Source organism: Equus asinus, chromosome 12 (genome assembly GCF_041296235.1).
Source record: "Equus asinus isolate D_3611 breed Donkey chromosome 12, EquAss-T2T_v2, whole genome shotgun sequence".
NCBI lineage: Eukaryota > Metazoa > Chordata > Mammalia > Perissodactyla > Equidae > Equus > Equus asinus.
Window position 1 is genome coordinate 7,026,307 of NC_091801.1, and position 18,945 is coordinate 7,045,251.

The following is an 18,945-nucleotide window of genomic DNA, read 5'->3' on the forward strand; positions in this document are numbered from 1 at the left end:
GGAGACCCCATCAGATCGAGCTGAGTCTCTATTAGAACTGCTCCAAAGTACTTCCTACTCAGTCCTTCCTTTCATCACTCCTTTCTTACAAGTGTCAGACCTGCCTGGTGGACCAAGGCCTTCTCGTGCTCCCACCCTCTCTATTTTTCATAGGCATTTTCCCAAAAAAGTTGCTTGCAGAACTGAGCCTCTTGTGGTGACTGCTTCGTGGAAGAGTCAAACTGACATAGCAACTATTACTACCTCTCTCAACTTCTAGAAGTTTTGCCTGCCCACAAATGAAAGCAGGCGCTTTATTTCTGTCTCTGCAGGATGAAGCTTCGTCGAGATAGCGTCCCAAGCGGGAAAAGAAATGTTAGTGGAGTTAGTGATGTGTCATCCTGAAAAGGCTTTTTTCTCCATATTTTCATAATCATTTTTAATTGGCTCATTTTCTCATCAAATTTCAAATAAATCCAGATTCTCTAGTCTGTATGCTTGTTAATTCCTTATCATAAGCTCATGGGTTCATGTCAAGTATGTACAAAGGCAAATTTAGAAGCCTTCCTAATGATTGAAAAAAAAAAAGGAAAAGAAACAGATAGGTAACCCCTGAGCTGTTGACTGTAGAGGCCTATTTGCATTTGAAATATTTAGAACTTCATAATAGCACAGAATTGAAAGATATCTTGAATGGGTAATTCCACCGTAGTTTAATCAACGTGCTATTACAGTAAGTGCACCTTTAAACCATAGCTCCACTCGTATGACAATCTAAATGAGTGAAAAATTTCCAGCAGAGGTAGAAATTATTATTTATACCCGAGAGCTATACAGTTGTTTTTAGTGATGCTTTGTACATTAAATATTAATTCCAGCATCCTAGGCTTATAAGCCATTTATATTGTTTTCAGAAGAAATGTGAAATAGTAGCTACAATGCTTTGCTTTCCCTGCCCTGTAGACCTCTCTTGGCTTGAGCTTAAGCTGTGTTTGGCATTACTAACCTGTATTCATCCATCCCTTATTACAGGAAACTGGATATGCCCTGGCCAGTAGCCACCCAGCCGTGTTACTGATCTGCTGTTATGCCCAGCAGTAACCTTTGCATTGTGTGCCTGCCTATATCAGTTTCTCCTGCTTATTCCTTTGGGGAAGTCATGTTCCTTATGCACAGAGTATAAACAGCTAAATGTGCAATTGTTCAGCCTTTGGGTGTTCAATAAGTAGTTTGATTTCATAGCGCTTAGACTCTACTATTATAAACAAATTTAAGAATGATAGAATTACCATTTTCTCGGAACAAGATACCTAACTGATGGTCTGAATTGATCTGTCATCAAATAATAGCTGTATGAATCGATGGAAACATATATTAGTAACATGGTTAACATATAAATGAATGAACGTGGGAAATAGAGCCAGCAATGTTGTGTGGCTGTGAGAACCCTCCATGGGCAACTTAGATGCTCCCACTCATTTCTCAGAATCTGGACGTCCAAGTGCCTTGTGTAGAACATTGACAAGTTGTGGGGCAAGGAATCCTGCCTAAAGCAATACTTTGCACGTAATAGACATTATTGAATTGAAGTGTGCTTGAATTATATTAATAGGAAATTATGTTCAATAAAAACCAGCTCCAGAAATAAAATTACCCACAATTCACACCTTAGGAAAGAGAACCATTGTTTGGCTCATTGATCTGAAACAATCGATTTAAAATGAGGGTAAATTGGTACACTTCTAGCCTGTGAAACTAAAGATAAATGATTAAATAAGAGCAAATATCAGACTGAACCATATGAAACTGCCACTTTTGTGGATAAAAAATAGTGAGTATTGGCAATTTCATATAGTTCAACCTAATAGTATAAAAGAGTCATTGGTGTAGGGGTTAGAATTTGGGTATATGAATTGAATTGAAATTTAATCATTCAAAACATTCTAAGCATATTATAAAAATTGTATTTAAAGAAGATCCATAGAGAATCGTTTTGAAAGCAAAACATTCTTTTTTAACATAAGTAATAAGCCTATAATTTAATCTATTTTTGTCGACTTGAGATTTTATATGCTATGTTCTCATTAATGTAAAATCATCCATATATATTAAAGAAATTGTTTTTATTATAACATAATTTTAAATATAATACAGAAAATCTAAAATGAATTGCATTTAGTTCACAACTATATTTCAGTTATAGAAGATGACATGTATGTCTCAAATTTAAAACAAGGTTACAGAGATGATAATGACACAGCATTAGTGTGTGGAATGAAGACCCCGTTGGCACTGGAATAAGGCAGGCCTGGCTGACTGGCCAAGTGCCCTTAGAAAGATAACAAAGTCTCCATGTTTGTGAAATGGGGCAATAATATCAACCCATAGTACAATTAAAAATAGTGTACATAAAGTGTCTGGCATTAATGTTAATGCCAATAAATATTAGCTCAATAAATATGAGCTATTATTGGAAAGAAGATGCATTTTTTGAAAAAAGAATACATTCTTTTGCCTTTTTTAAGCCAAGTCTGGAACTTAAGCAGCTTAAGAAGAGATTGTCTTTTTAAACTTTATTATTTTTTTAATCTAAAGGAAAAAATCACCTTATTTTTCACTAATTGGCAAAAACAGAAAACACTGGATTTGTTTTCTCCCAGCTGTCCTCATGAAATAACTATTATCACCATAATATGGAGCTGGAAGTTCTTTACATTTTTGAGACCGGCCTGGATTTGCGGCCTCCCGGCAATAACGTAATTAACCCCACCAAGACGTCCGGAGTGCCCGACGTGGACACGAATAAGAGTGAGAGAGGCAGTTTCGGTTACAGTTGTCTTCCTGAGGACAACTGTGGCATCTATCAGTCAGACTGCTAACCTGCAGGCGGCCTGGACACCTGGGGTTCTTGAACCCCAGTAGCCTGGGCCCCACGCCCCTGCACGCGTGGCAGGCCCTGCCCAATGGGGAGCTCCCCAGGACCCTGGGACGGACTGGCTGACAGCCTGGACAGACGGAAGCCCAGCCAGAGCATCCTGAAACATCCACGAGCACTTCCCCAGAGGGTCGGACAGCTTTGCTTGGGCCACTGCTGAGTAGCAGGTAGACGCTTTAGTGGGACAGAGAAGTGAGACAGGACTTCACCACCCCAGACAGCCGAGAAGAAAGGGGCTGGCCTCCTCGGGCAGGAGACAGGGTCTGGAGGGATGGTCACCTCCAACTCCCTTCATCTCTGCCTCCACGCACAGAGCACACACGGGTTCATACGGAGACACTCAGGCCCAGACCCAGGCATAGAGATGGACACACACGCACACACACACGCACACTCAGACACACATACTCACACAGATATGCACACAGAGACACTCACACCTAGACCCAGACATGGAGATGGACTATACACACACAGATACACACACTCAGACACACATACACAGATGTGCACACAGGGACACAGAGAGACACTCACACCCAGACCCAGACACAGAGATGGACACACACACAGACAGATACACACAGAGACACACATACACAGATATGCACACAGAGACACTCACACCCAGACTCAGACACGGAGATGGAAACACACACAGATACACACACACACACACACAGATACACACAGACACAGACACACACAGTCACAGAGATATGCACACAGATACAGACACAAAGAGACACACACACACACAGGACATTGACACAGATACACACACACACAACACACTATCACAAGAGGGAATTTGATGTGTTCCCTCTGGTCTTCTCTCTGGGTGCCTAAACGACGGCCTCAGAAGGGCACTCGCATGTGCACGGAGGGCCTTGTGTTGGAGAGAACCTTCGGGATTGCAGACTGGCCTTGTGACTCCCGGGAGAACATGTGGGCTGCAATCAAAAGCACCAAACCGACCAAACAAAAAGGCGATCCCGGGATGTTCTCGATGCTTCCCGGAGCCATGCTTTGCAGCCTGCTCACATCAAGAAGTCCGCTAATCACACAGAATTGTTTTCAGGGGAGTTGGAACTTATTGTTTAATAATGTTACGGCTGCCGTTCTAGAGTTCACTGATGGGTCTGCGAGCCTCTGTGAACAGAGAGGAATCCTCAGAGACGCTGGAACAGAATCAATTTTGCGTAGATAGGCCAACATTTTTTTTAGGGCCGGTAAAAAAATATTCGTACGAATGATTTATTTAGTAACTGAATTTTTGAGGAACTGATTTCCACGAGACGATATGAATAAATTACCAGGTCTAATAAGATGGGATGGAGAGAGCAGAGACCAGCAGCACAAGTTTTCCAGATGTTTTCTGTGCTCCCCCCTGGCACCCGTCTGTGACTGTTGACTGCCATTACTTAATGCTGATTTGTCCAAAAGCCCTTTGTTAAGAACTTAACCTTCAGCGAGATTTTGTGCTAGGTGTTGGGAGCAGAGAGATGCAAGAGTGAGTCTGATCTACGACAGGGGCAGAGGAGAGGGCACAAGCAGTCCAGACGACACAGTACAGGAGTGGGGACGCCTGGCCCGGGCTGGCAGGTGTATGCAGCTTCCCAGGGCTAAGACTGAGCTGCTTTGGGAGGGTGAGTGGAAACAGGCCCGGTGGAAAGAGGAGCAAGCTTGTTCCGAGCAGAGGGCAGAGCTCATGCAGAGGAACGGAGAGGTGGGTACCTCATCTTATGGAGGATTGCCGGGGGTTGGGGAGCTGCCCCACGGAGCAGCTGGGATGAAATGGGGGGAGCGGTGGTGGGGAGAGTCGGCTAGAGAGGGCCAGGGGCTGCCTGCACAGCAGTCTTATCCGGAAGGCAGTGGGGATGCTCCCGAGGATGTATTTCTCCACGGCCCCATTGCTGGGAACGAGCTGTTGCCCCTCCACTCTCCGTCAACCTCCTGTTGCTTTGAGGTGTTGTCCACTTCTGCCCTTCCTTGATGACATGCTGGTCATTCACCCTTTACTCATAGTTTCCTCTCTTCCCCAATCCTGCCATCATCCTGGATGACATCGGTGACCATCCTATTCACAGCCTCACCGTTTGTGATCCAGTGATCTACTCCGCCTTTATCCTCTGCTCCTACAGCCACACCTTGGGCCCTGCCCTCTTCCAGAATTCTCCATATACCGAATCTCCACCTCTGGTACCCCTCTCCTGCTCATAACCTCTTGTTCTTCCAGCTTTCTCTCTCTTTTGCTTCCACCACACGTTTGTTGACCTCATCAAGATCTCTGGTTTCTCTCCGTCTGCTCCCCCGTCTCTCAGTGCTCTCCGCCCTTCACTCACTTCCTAATCCAGCCAAGATGCCACGGCTCTCTCTCCAAACACAGTTTTTCCAAAACCTTCCGCTTTCGCACGCTCTTATTCATTGCACCCCCCCCCCCCCCCAGCACGGCATTAGTCCCTCAGCCTGCCCTCACACACTCCTGCTCCAGGCTTCTTGGCATGGCCATCAGACTCCATCTGGTCACCACCACGGCAGAAGCAAGGTTTCCAACCTCAGAGGAGCCGTCACTGCCGCCTGGCTTTTGGTGTCCTGTCCAGGTTTCTCTTCTGTTACCCATAACAGCGATTTCCAACCTTCAGCTCTCCAGAGACCCCCCTCCCATTCCCCACAGAGAAACGTGTCTGCCTCCGAGGAGGGCGTTAAAGCAGAGACCTCCAGCAAGAAACATCATCCTCTTCCCAAGCCCCACACCGACCAGTGTGCCTACACCCAGGCCGTCTTTGTTCTCCTCGCCCCAGTTCTACGGCAGTTGCTCCTCCTTTCACCTGAAGTTCATTGCACCTGAGCTCAGGACCCCACTCCACACAGACTCAGGAAAGACCTCGTCCATGCGTTGCCCCTTCCACTCCCTCTAACGTTCTGCCTGCTTCCTTGCTGCGGTTTCCAGGGGCCCCCTCTCCGTCCTGGTCCGGCTCAGTCTCTCTCCGTGCGTGATGCTGTTAACCTGTCCCTCCTTGACACTCTCTCCTCTCTTGTCTTCTCTAACCACTCTCCTCATGTCTTTTCGACCTCCCTGTCTGTTCCTGCGTAGTGTCCCTGCGTGCAGGTGGGAAAAACAGCTTAAGCATGTTCGTAGACTGAGGGAAGAAGCAAGTGGGAACAGGAGGGAGGAGCGAGGCCTTGGAAGAGGGTGAAGATAGCCCGGGTGGAGGCATGGCTTCAGACAGGAAAAGCAACACTTGACCCACCTGGGAGCCTGAAGAAAGGCGCTAAAAAGTCAAAGTGTGAAAAAGGTCATGCCTGGCGGCCTCGCTCTTCTCTCAAATGTAGGAGGTAAGCGTGTCTGCTGTTTGGGTTGGCAGGAGTGCAACTTTGAAGAGAGAGGTGAAGATGTGGAATAATCCTGGGTGCAAATGGAGGTGTGTGCTGACCGAGCACAGGTGAAGGACCTGTGGAGGCCAAGCACAGGCAGGATCTGGGCAGAGGATGCATCTCCTCAGCAGAGTCTTCAGTGTTTTCCATCAGCACCTAGCTGCCTTAGAGCAGGGGAGTAGAAAGCAGCCAGGGAGGATCCAGCCAGGGTCTGGTTCTTCTGGGCCAGTGAAGCAAAAGGCCAGAAAGGCCAGGGATTCAAGGATGCTGATGAAAGACGCATCCAGGCGATCAACCAGTGAACCAAACTGCAGGGAAGAAATAGATGGCAGCGGGCTGGTAACTGGGGAGAAAACGGAGGAAGTGGGAGCCTGGCTGTCTCTGCGGGATGGGAGGGCAGGTGCAGTGGCATTGAGACAGGGTGAGCTCGAAGGAAAGGAGGAGAGCGTGAGGTTGGAGTAGAGCTTGGGGCCAAAATCCAGGTTTGTGTTCTTGTTTTTATTTGTATGATGGCAATTTCAAATATGCACAAAAGTGAGAGAATGGTCTAATGAATCCCTCAATACTCGTCACTTGGCTTCAACAGTTATCAACATTTTGCCCATCTTATTTCGTCGAATCATCCCCAACTCACACTTTTGAGGGTGGGAAAGTGGGAGGCTGTAGTATATTAAAGCAAATCCTAGTTTTCATGTTATTTCACCTACAAACACTTCAGTAGGTAAAACTGAGGTTTTTAACCTGTGAATAGTTCACTGAAATAAGAGTTCTGGTAAAGGATGATGATAATAATAATTATTATCTATTGTTTAGTATATGCTAGATATTTTACATACATTATTTAATTCTTCCAAAACCCTATGAGGTCAGTATTATTATCATTCCCATTTTATAAAGGAGGAATATGAAGGAGTGCAAAGCTGCAAGATTTGCCTAAAGTCACTCGACGAGTAAATGGGGTTGCTGGGGATTAAACCTTGGTCTGTCTGACTGCAGTGTCCTTCCTCTGCACTCTGCTGAGTGTCTTTAGGGCAAAGGGCACAGAAATTACGAAGTTGTTGGATGCTTTCAGTCTCCTAGGATCATAATTCCAGGTAAGGTAAAAGTGATGGCCATAATTTATGTGCCAAGATGTGATAACTATTAGGGGAGAGAGGTGCTGATGGTAAAGCTGGTTGATGCCTGAAATAGGCAGCAGGAGACAGCAAGACGGCTGCAGAGCTGAGCCTCAAAGGACCAGGGGTTTTCATATGAGGGTGAAAAGGGATGGTCTCCTAGGGCAGGCAGGTCAAAGGCCAACACCCCCACTTGACCTCAGTGGGAGTGACAGGATGAGTAACTCAATGGGAAGGAAGAGTGACCCTAGGGGAGAGCCATGGTGAGGACATGTGAGGGTCTATTTACCATGGAACTTGGGGGCCAAAGGGCAGAGCGACAAGAGCCAGGAGAGAAGTCAGTGGTGGGAGCATCCAAGAGGAGCATGGTAGCAAGTGGAAGAAAGGATGGGACTGAATGTCGTCCTTTCAGCCAAAGTGAAATGGACGTCAAAGCAATTGCCTAATTCCATACTACTCAGCGTGTGGTCTGTGGACCAGTGCCCGTCTGCAAACTCTGTTACCAGTCCATGATGAGCTAGGTACAGAAACTGAGAGGAAGCAACAGTTTAGAAAATTGCATAGCAATTTGACATTGCAACAACTTCCACAAGCCAGTTGTTCTTGTAATTTACGAAAGTACCGATCCATGCCAGATTGGAAATTTCTTAAAAATGATCCTCCACCACAGGGAGTTTCAGAAGTACTCATCTGTATTGCCTTATGTATTATGCCACAGTTGCTCTGATTTTCCTGTCTTGGTTGATCAAGGCCAGTGGATGCTTTATTGCAATGGGCAGCTTCCCTACAGTCTTGAAAGAAACAACAGCCAAAATGAAATTGGAGGAGTTAACACTGACAACTTTTGCTACAAGATTCATTGAGAAAGGAAACAAAGTTTTTGTGCTTAATCACATTTAATAGTTACTGAATCCACTTTTCCAAATTCTTAGTAAAAGCTTTCCCAGAATTCCAATATTGGGGATGGTTACTGTGGCCTTTCCAATAGAAGAGATTTTATTTTCAGACTTTATTCCTTGTTTTAGGGTTACTACAAGTTTTTAAAGTAATTGAACTTGGTCTAGACTGCAGATTTCGGTAGTTGCTAAGGAACTGGATTAGTGCTAATCTAAGGGATGTATTATCCATTTTTATTTCCATTTGTTAGTACTAAACTTCAATTGCAGATAAATGTCTTTGATGGCTCTGCGGGTGTGAAACATTTCTCTTAGCTGGTGAATTAGCCAGGGGAGGCTGTGTTTGTATGTACCGTCCAAGCAGATGACATTTGGGCATAAAGTGGCTCAAAAGAAGACAAAGGCTCCTCGTGGCATAAACAATATAAACACAGGCCCCGGCCCAGTGCCCAGGCCCTGACCAGCAGCGCCTACCCGGGCACTGGCCCCGGGGCCTGGGGGTTGTGTCCTCTGATGCTGCACGCGCTCCTGCTTGCCTCTTCATGTCACAGATGATGTCATCCTGCAACCTGCTGCCACAGTCACCAGGCAATCAGTTCCACAGATAAAAGATCAGTTGTCAGACTAAGAAACTCATTTTCCACATGGCAGCCAGAGGGAGCTTTGTGAAAAGCAAATCTGATAGCATCACCCCACCTGACCTGACCTCCCCCAGCCCCACGCTGCCTGAAACACTTCACTGCTTGCCAGGGCCTTGAAGATACGGATGAAAACCCTTACAGGGCTCAGAAGACCCTCCCTGGGCTGTCCCTGTCCAAGTGCACGGTGCCACACTCAGCCTGCCCGTTCCTCTCGGAGGCAGCCTTGCCTCATTCTCGACCACCACCCAGAGCTCGTCCGTGCCCTCAGCCAGGCCCCCCCAGGGGTCACTCCCAGTCTCCCTCAGCCAGGAGTCCTCCCCTTAGCCGGGAGCCCTGGGTGGGTCCTCATCAATCCATACCACCCCTTCCTGGCATCTGTGATGGCTGCAGGTTCACGGTTATGTGTGTGTGTTTGATCAAGATCTGGTTCTGCAATAGACTAGAGCCAGGAGGGCAGAGGCTGCTGGATTATCATTGAGACTGTGTTTCCAGGATGCAGAAGAGCCCACAGCATGGAGCAAGGACTCCAAGAGCGGGGACTGAAAGCAGAAAGTCTTAAACGTGAAATCCGAACAGCACTTCAGCCTTTGGCTCTTTGTAGACTGTCCTTAAGAGCCACGCTGTCACGAGCTGTGTCCATGCCAAGGTGCTTCTGGGAAGCTCTGCTGAGGCCTAGCAGCTGCCCCGCCCTGGGCCAGGTGCCACCTCTCATGCAGTGACTCCCGTGAAGTCATAGCGGTTTGGTTCTCTATGAAAAATACCACCACCACCCCACCCCCCAAAAAAAGAAAACCACAATTGCTAGTGCTGATGCTGAGTAAGAAGAGTAAGCAAAGTAACCTCATGCTTTCCTCTTTCATGGGGGTTTATGCTATGGGCGTAGTCCTGAATTTGAAGGTTAATAATAGCAAACACCATGTAACCCTGACTATGGGTGAGGCCATGTGCTGCTGCCTTGCATATATTTTCTCGTTTAATCTTCTCAACAGATTTGTGTGTGTGTGCGTGCTGAGGAAGATTAGCCCCGATCTAACATCTGTTGCCAATCTTCCTTTTTTTTGGCTTGAGGAAGATTAGCCCTGAGCTAACATCGTGCCAATCTTCCTCCACTTTTTTTTTTATATGTGGGTCACCACCACATCATGGCTGATGAGTGGTGTAGGTCTGTACCCAGGATCCAAACCCACGAACCCAGGCCACCAAAGCAGAGCATGCCAAACTTAACCACTACGCCACAGGGCCAGCCCCTCAATAGATCTATTTGTATCTTTCTTTTACAGATGAAGAAACTGAGACTCAGAGATGTTAAGTAATTTACCCAAGGTCACACAGCTAGTAATGGCAGAGAGTGGATTTGAAGCCACGTGATCTAACACATTCCGGAGCCTGCACTCCTAACCATTACCTTTACCTCCTCTCCCAGAGAGGTCCAGGACACATCCTTGACAGATATCAAGGGAGTTCTGTATTCGTAGACCAAATTCTATCTGTTCATAGAAGGACTGTTGTCCCTGAGTCTAAAACTTTGGGTTTGAATCAAGAGTTAACTAAAAATAGCTAAATAGCCTACCTTTACTTTCTTCCCTTTCCATCACATTTTCCATGTTGACTCGTTTCTAAAATACAGATTGATCATCTGTCTCTCTCCCAGGTTCACGAATGTTCAGGGGCTTCTCTCTGCTTAGACGAGTCTGACAAACTACTCAGCCTGGCACAGGAGGCCATGTGGTCTGGCCCAGGCCCAGGCCCCTCTCGTCTCCCACTAAATCCTTCCAGCAGGACTCCTGAGCAGACCGCAAGCAAAGGCCTTGCCTGCTTCCTTGCCTGAGATGCAATTTCTCCCATGCTGAACTCCTACCATCCATTGAAGCCAGGTCGACCTGAGGCACAAATAGCATATAGAATGACAACGAATATTACTATTATTTTTAAATAATTCTAAATAGTACTAAGTTCCATAATACTCAACTAAGCCTGGCAGGAAAGAGTCATTGAAAATGGTCCCAGCCTTTTGTAAACATCTGATTGGTAAGGTTTTCAACAGCAGATTCAAATTCAATTTCAGATTAGGAGAGAATATTTCCTATCTCCTCCGGTGGGTTTTTTCCTCAACAACTCTAAATCCACCAGCAGGCCTTTGCTGCAGTTTTCTCAAAGTGTAACAGATTCTACTTTGTATATCATCTCGTGATGTTTAATTATAAGGATGTGAATTTGCAGCACTAATTAATCAGTAATTAGATAGTACTGTACCAAAAGAAATTAAACAAAGATAAAAACAACAACACAACTGCACGGGCCATATTGTCTGGTAGTGTTTCGTGCAGCACGATAAAAATACTCCCTGAGAAATACAGGTTACCTGAAGCATTCGCAGGATATTCCTTTGATTTTTTTCTTGTTGTTGTCAGTGACCTCCAATGCCAATGGGAAACTTAAAGGTAATCCAAATAGAAAAACACTCTGATTACACTAATGTTTATTCCTCTTTTCACTCTTCATCGGAAATCTGCTTTATGACACTCAGTGATTATTTTGAAATGGAGTGGTAGACTTTGGCATTGCAAAAAAATTGCGTGCTTTATAATGATACACTGTTGATTTTCATGTTTAAAAAGCACATAAATCAGCTTTTGAGTTAACTATCAATTAGACCTCTAAAACAAAATGTTCACCTTAGATACGAAAAATCAAAAAAGACACAAAGCAGATTGGAAAAGTAAAGGCCCCTGAAAGCAAGATGTAGAAGAGGAAAAAGGGCTGGTATAGCGAGTCCTTTTGGGGGTCCGGGCAGCGGGCGAGGGGACCGGCTCCCGACAGAGTCAGGCCATCTCCCTGTGCCGCACTCATGGGCCTCTCCTCTTGGTTCTGAAACCTTTTGTTAATGAGAGAAAAAGAAAAGACCGACAGTGGGAAAGAGAAGTCAGCAGCTCCTGTAAGTCAGTCTTGGGGGAGATGGCAGAGCGGCCCACACTGGGGTGGAGGGGTCCTCCCAGCTGGGCTCTGGGGAGGCAGTGGGGGAGTCCCAGGGTCTACACAGCAGTCTGTGTAGCAAGCCTTTGTCCTTCGAGGCCCCCAAGGTTCTCCTTCCCCCTCTGACTTCCCTCCTCCTTGTCCCCTGCTGGCGAGACAGAGCCAACAAAACTTTCCAAATTACCTTAAAGTGCTGGAAGCCCTTCCCCCGGTGCTGTTTCAGGAAGCTCCGTTTCTGTAAGAAATTGGCCTCACCTTTACTCCCAAGTACGAGGAGCTTGTAAATTGTGGATGTTGTAAAATCTTTTAACGGTTTGCCAAAAGAATGAGCAATTTTTTCCCCTAAGTGTATGAGATTGTCTTGAAAACTTCTGCAGAGTGAGTTTCATTGTGTACTCTCAAGCTTGCTTCCTAGATGTGTTTTTAATTGCCAGTCTCTGAGAAAAAGTAATTTGTCTTTTGATGGAACAATTAGCTGAGAAAGAGCACAAGGTGCTCTAAGAAGAACTATAAAAGGAAATTTCAAAGATTCCCATCTTTTGGTACCTTGAATTGAAAGAGTAAGCTTTGCTTAGCAATTTAGCATCATGGTGGACATTGGAAAGCCAAACTGTCACAATGTTTATAACTTCATGATGAAACTACGCGAGCAGCCCCCTACACCAACATTGGGACCAATTTGATTGTTCTCCAGTTTAGGAATCTCTTTCCCACTGTGTTGTGAAGTGATGCTATGAAGTTTCTATCTATGAGAGTTCATTGCTTTTACAAATTATACAGCACACCTGTGAATGAAAGCGACATTTGTCAACGCGACAATTCATTTGTCAATATGGCTTATTAATCCTCTGTCGTGCTTCTTCAACTGTTCCCTAATTTGAAAATGTTCGTCCCTCGGGAGGTGGTACAATTTATCTGATGTCAATGTACTACATAAATTTTTGCCTCTCAATATTTACTTCTTTATTGAAATAAGCTTAAACAAGCTGGCTCCAGTTCACAATGGTCATTATCTTATGAACCTTTATTCAGGGTTAAGTGGCCAAAATTAATGAACCAGAGGAAATTCTTCATCTGAATGGATGGTTACCAGTGGCTCTTAACTTTAACAACATGGTAACTGACCTCTCCTTCCTCTAGGAGAGGGGTAGCAAAGCAGAGCACTGGGGTTTAAACACCTTAATGGCATTTCTGCTCCGCTCTCTCCCATCTCAGTAAATGGCTCTAGTTAATGCTCAACTCAGACACCTGGGAGCCATCCCGGATTGCTCCGTTTTGCTCCTCTCCCACACCCAGTGCGTCAGATCACCTGCCACTGCCCCACCCTAGTCCACGCCGCCGTTTCCTCTTGTCTTGACTCCTAGCAATTATCTCCTGACTAGCTTCCCTGCTTCTATCTGCCTTCTCCATAATCTATTCTCCATATAGCAGTTCACGTAATTATTTTTAAAATACTAATCATATCATGTCACGAGGCCCGCTTAAAGCCTTCCAGTGACTTTCCATTCCACTTAGAATAAAATAGAAATGCCTCCCATGGCCACAGGACCCACTTAGCCAGCCCTGCCCCCTCCTCCCCTTCTTGCACTAATTGGGTCGTTCTTCCAATATCCTGCTCTTTCCTGCTGCCTTGCCTTTGCATGGCTGGCTCTTCTGCTTGGACGGCATTTCCCACCCCTCAGGCCTGACTCCCCCTCCCCCTTCACACTTCACCTTGGATGTCACCTCCTCAGAGAAACCTTTCCTGACCACCTCAAGGGCAGCCGCCCACAGTCACTGTCCATCTGTTAGCCCTTCGTAGCACTTGTCACTACCAAAAACTATTCTCTTCCTTTTCCTTTGTTTACTGATAATTGTGTTTCTCCCCACCAACCTTGTCTGTTGTTCCCCACGCATCACCTGTGCCTAGAACAGGGTCTAGCCCATTAGTCCACTCTCAATAAGCACTTATTAGATGAGGACCAATGAATGAATCCTTCTCTTCCTAATACTGTAGGATTTTGACTGGATCTCTTAACCTCTGCACTTCAGCTCCCTCATCTGTACAGTAAAGCTAACAAAACATTGCATTTTCATGGGGATAAGTTAAAGGAGGAAATGTGTGCAGTAGCATGTGGTACAGGGTGTGGCCCAGAGTGGATGCACAGTTAACAGTGTCCCTCTCTGTTTTCCAGGAAATCTTCAGAGGAACTGGACATGGACAAGGTGACAGCAGCAATGGTACTAACCAGCTTGTCCACCAGCCCCTTGGTTCGAAGCCCTCCTGTGCGACCGAATGGTAAGCCTGGGGTATGGAGCCTAGGGAGGGGCCCCTGGACACCAAGAGCGGGGTCTGTCTTTGAGGGAGTCTCATTCCCATCAAACACAGTGAACAGTTAACCCTCACTCAGTAGCAGGAAGCAGGGGAGATGTGGAAGAAATGGAGACCTCAGAGCGATCAGCTTCCTCCTCATCTTCTCGGGAACCCCACCACATGTCATTCATACATCCATCCATTCAACTCACGTTTATTGCGCTCCGTCACCTTTCCGATACACATCTTTGTAGTACTCATGTTCCTTTTTTCCCAGGTAAATGGAAATTGGTCTAATGAACTTATTTTCCCCAGCAATACCTCTGTTTGATTGGAGAGGTGGTTGCATCAAACAACTCCCAAGACGAAATATTTTTGAAAAAGCATTCTCCTGGACTCTTTAATGAAATAGAATTATTTAATCCATTCCTTCATTCAATATATATTTATCAGGTACCCTGCTAAATGGTTTGAATACATCATTAAAAACAATCTCCGTACTCCCAGGTAGTGTACAATCTCTACAGGAGAAACAAGACTATCAATCATAGCCATATCAATGGCTAGCGTTTATTGAGTACTTACTATGTGCCAAGTACTAGGCTTGCTTTATCTCATGTAATTCTCACAACAACTCTATGAGATGTTGTTATCACTATTTTATAGATGAGTACACTGAGGCACGTGGAGGTTAATTGACTTGTAGATAACAGAGCTGAAATTCTATTCTAGTATCTTTCTGATTCCAGGTCTGCTCTCCTAGTCATGATGTAATATTGACTCATATAATTCAATAGGATAAATCTGGAAGGCAGTAGGAGATGAAGCTGGAGAGCCTGGCAGGAGAAGTACCGAGAGGGGCCATGTATGCCTGGCTGGGATTTTAGACATTACTCTGAGGCTGTAGGAGAGCTATGAGATGACTTCAGCACTGGGAAGTTACAGTTGGGTTTACAAGCAGAAACAAAAAAACAAAACCCTATGGGTACCTGAACCTTGGGGATCACAGTGCAAATGAACAGGGCCTAATTGAGGAATGCAGAGAAGGCAGAATCAATAGTACTTGATGATGGACAGAGAGGCAGAAGGAGAGGGCGTGACGAGGCCGACTTCCAGGCAGTTGGTATGCTTCAGCAGGAGGCCCATTCCTCCTGAGACAGGGAACAGAGGCAGAGGAACAGATCTATTGGTGAACGTTTGGGCAAGGGGCGGGGGTTGCTGAAAAGACAATGGGTCCAGTTTAGTAGGCAATACATGAGGATCATTCAAGGGTCAGCATCCGGTGGAGATTTGAGTGGGAGCTGAGAGAGAGATCTAGGCTGATGATGCAGAATTGGAAAGCAATATTTTGAAGCCATGAGAGTAGATGAGATCACCCTGAGAGAGTTGTGTCAAAGCAGAGTGCGAAGAGAGGATGGCTAAGGGGGAAGTGGTAAGGCTCACCATCATGGAAGGGATCAGCAGAGGGAAGAGAGCCCAGGAAGATCCTGAGGGGTGAGAGAGAGGTAGAGGACAACTGGGACAGTGTGCTTTCAGGGAAGCCAAGGGAACAGCGTGTTTCAAGGAGAGGCATCTGATGCTTCAGAAGGTCAGTCATGGAAAGGACTGAATTCTGCATCAGGTAGGTCATTGGTGGTTTTGGCAAGAGCGTTCACTATGGACTGTCCATGGGCAGAAGCCAGACTGCAGTTCCCTGAAATGTAATGCACCGAGACCACTGAATGAAACTCACCAGCGAGGGAAAAGCTTCTCTGAAGAGCCAGACTAGTCAATGAGGAGATGGAGCTATGGTTCCCACCTAATTTGGGTGTAAGCATGAGGTATTAAAATAAATTTGTTGACCATCCAGTGAGTCCTCACCAAAACTTACTCCAATCCAGTTAAGTGGCAAGAATGACCAAGATGCTGGGAATTCAAATCAGTACCATGAATCAGTAGTGCCCGCTGTCATGATTCACCCCAAGCTGTGGTGATGTCACTTCTTTACACAGAGTGGATAAGGTGCCCTTGAGCTGAGCCTGACCAGTCCTGTAGGATGACCTGACCTCTCTTCTTGGGGCCTCTTGGCAAACAGGAGTCTTGATTTACCTTTCTCACTTCATCCACACCACAAAGAAAGACTACAGGAAAAGCAAAACTGAAGGCACCCCCAAAACCAATCGTAGGAAAAAGGAATTGCAGAGTTTCCTGGAATCCTCAGAGAAGGAAAAATATGTTTTAATGTAATTGTTATTTTTACCATTGCATTATTTTTCAATTGAGAGCATTTTTGATGTTCCTTTGTGTTGAAAGGTTAGAATCAAAATAGACCTTTTGCTGCTTCGATGCAAACTTTTGTTAGCATAGTTATTAAGAAAGTAATTCAGCGTTCATTATGATTTAAAAAATAGCTGCCCAACTAATAATCCCAAATTGCCTGATAGCTTTCATGTAGTCTACAACAGGAAGCAAATTCTTAAAAAGGGAAAGCAGCTTATGATAATGAAGGCATTATTATTATTATTATTTTAGAAATAAAGACTTTCTCCAGGATTATTGGATATCAGTGAATTTTTGGAAACTGTTGTGATCCTTGTCTGTGATCATTTTGCCAGGATGTGGGTCTGCAAAGAAACTGAGCTCCCAGCAGTGCCTGTCTGCATTTCTGGCAAATACCTGTTTAAGATAGGGAGACTCTGCTCCCTAAAAGTTACTGTGAATTGTTTCTGAAAAACTCATTTCTATATCACATTGCCCTTCTGATTAAACAGTGTTTCTGAAGGAAGTGTCATTCACAAGTAAGCAAATTAACTTTTGGCATTGCCATGAAGCAGTGTAACCACACGATAATAGTAGTTGGTTTTCAAAATAAATTCGGTTCCTCATACTTAACACGATCATACATCTAGCACCATGAACATTTTATTTTACAAGAGCAGGCAGCGGTGTACTCATTGGCCTCCTCGGCCTGCCAAGTGAGTTTGTCACATCAGGTAATACTACCTGAGGCCTTCCACTAGCCCTCTTGAAGTCCTGTTGTATGAATGCAGCTTCCTTATTTAGAACAGGCGCCTGGGGGCTGGTGAGCGCATCCGTCTCTGTGTGGCCTGCAGAGAGGAGATGCTAATTTGGTTTTGCTGATGCTGGCCAGGCGTGAGCCCACATAAGTGACCATTTTGAGTCCGCAATAGCCCTGCTTTAATGAGATGGGTAGCTTACTTCTGCTATTTCAACTTAAAACTTCACCCCTCTAACTAAACTTTTTGCTTGACATAATTGAAGAATATGCTGGAAATCTGTAATTAGGTGAAGATAGTCAAGAAGTTTTTCCATGAATGTTAGTCTACCGTTTGTCTTCATTACTAATTACACAGATGTGAACAGCGTTTTTTTAATGAGGCATTTTGGGATTTTTTTTCCTCCCTGCAGTTGTAATATTTTAATATATTCCAAATGCACATAAATATGGAGGAGAAATTATTCAAAAAGAAAGCAGAACTTATACCAATGCTAATTAAGATTGGGAATCTTGAAAAGTAAAGCAAATCTTCAGTGACTAAAAGAGATCTTTGCCCATTCTAACCGGGCAAAGATCTTTCTATCTTAGCAAACATTTCATAATGTTGGCCCCCCACAAGTGCAGGGGTAAAATTCAACATCAGTTTTATCAGTAATTATTACCAATAAATTCTTCTCTCGTCTCACCTTCGCTGGAGATGCAGGACACTGACAACACAGGGCCGGCGTGCACTGTGGGAGACACAAGGCGGACTGAGAGACCAGGGTTTGGCCCCCAGCCCCCAGTACAAGTCACTTAACTTCCTGGTGCCTCAGGGTCATCATCTGTAAAATGGAGGTGATAGTCCTTACTCTAAGAGACAATTGTGAGAATGTATGAGATGGTGTGGATGAGCTTTACAAGATGTAAATACCCATCAAACGGAAGGCACTACTAACTGTTATAATGAGCAGCATAGTAATGGCTTTAGGTAACTCTCCAGAACTTATTTCTCTCAGATTCTTAAATCTTTGGCTAACTTTTTCTACAAATGTATTCCAAAGATCATAGTCCTAGAAGAAATTCTTTTTAAACAATTAAAATAGCGGGAAGCGTGGGAGGGAACTCTGTAACCAATCAATTCGGGAGAATCCTGCAAATGATCTCCCTCTAAGAAATACTGCGGTCCAGGAACGCAGAGCTCCCTACACTCAGGGAACATCTTTTCTCCCCCCTTGTTTGCATATAATCTCCATTATCGTCTTAAGGAGCTAGCGTTGCACAAAACAACACACATCAGGAAACTGTTAGAAAGACCTATCATGTGAGTAAAATAAATGTTGACCCACTGCGATGCGACTTCTTGTTGTGGAGGGATGCACAGAGTGGCACCTGCAGGCCCCGCTCTTGCACCCGTGGCGCGGGCTGCAGGGCCCGCCCGGCGTGGCATCGGGGCCCATCCTCCCCGGGGCGCGGGAGGCGGTGGGCGCTGACGCTGTGTCTGTGCCCAGGGACCGAGGGCCTGAGCGGCTCCTGGAAGGAGGGCGGAGCCGGGCCGTCCAGCAGCAGCAGCAGCGGCTACTGGAGCTGGAGCGCCCCCAGCGACCAGTCGAACCCGTCCACGCCGTCGCCGCCGCTCTCGGCCGACAGCTTCAAGCCCTTCCGCAGCCCCGCGCCGCCCGACGACGGCATCGACGAGGCCGAGGCGGGCAGCCTGCTCTTCGACGAGCCCATCCCCAGGAAGAGAAAGGTGGGTCC

At 45.7% G+C, this 18,945-nt stretch overlaps 1 protein-coding gene and 1 long non-coding RNA gene across 3 annotated transcripts in view; one reads left to right on the forward strand and one right to left on the reverse strand.

Annotated features, from left to right (window-relative positions):
* ZNF704 (zinc finger protein 704) overlaps window positions 1-18,945 on the forward strand; it is a 202,659-nt gene that overhangs the window by 151,888 nt on the left and 31,826 nt on the right. For both annotated transcript variants that reach the window (XM_070481001.1, XM_044780319.2), the window contains exons 3-4: window positions 14,092-14,195; window positions 18,699-18,937. In XM_070481001.1, the coding sequence (XP_070337102.1) occupies window positions 14,092-14,195; window positions 18,699-18,937 (343 nt within the window). The remainder of the gene's footprint in view (window positions 1-14,091; window positions 14,196-18,698; window positions 18,938-18,945) is intronic.
* The window catches only part of LOC139039875 (uncharacterized), a 139,419-nt gene that overhangs the window by 61,459 nt on the left and 59,015 nt on the right, over window positions 1-18,945 (reverse strand). The gene's annotated exons all lie outside the window — the stretch shown is intronic.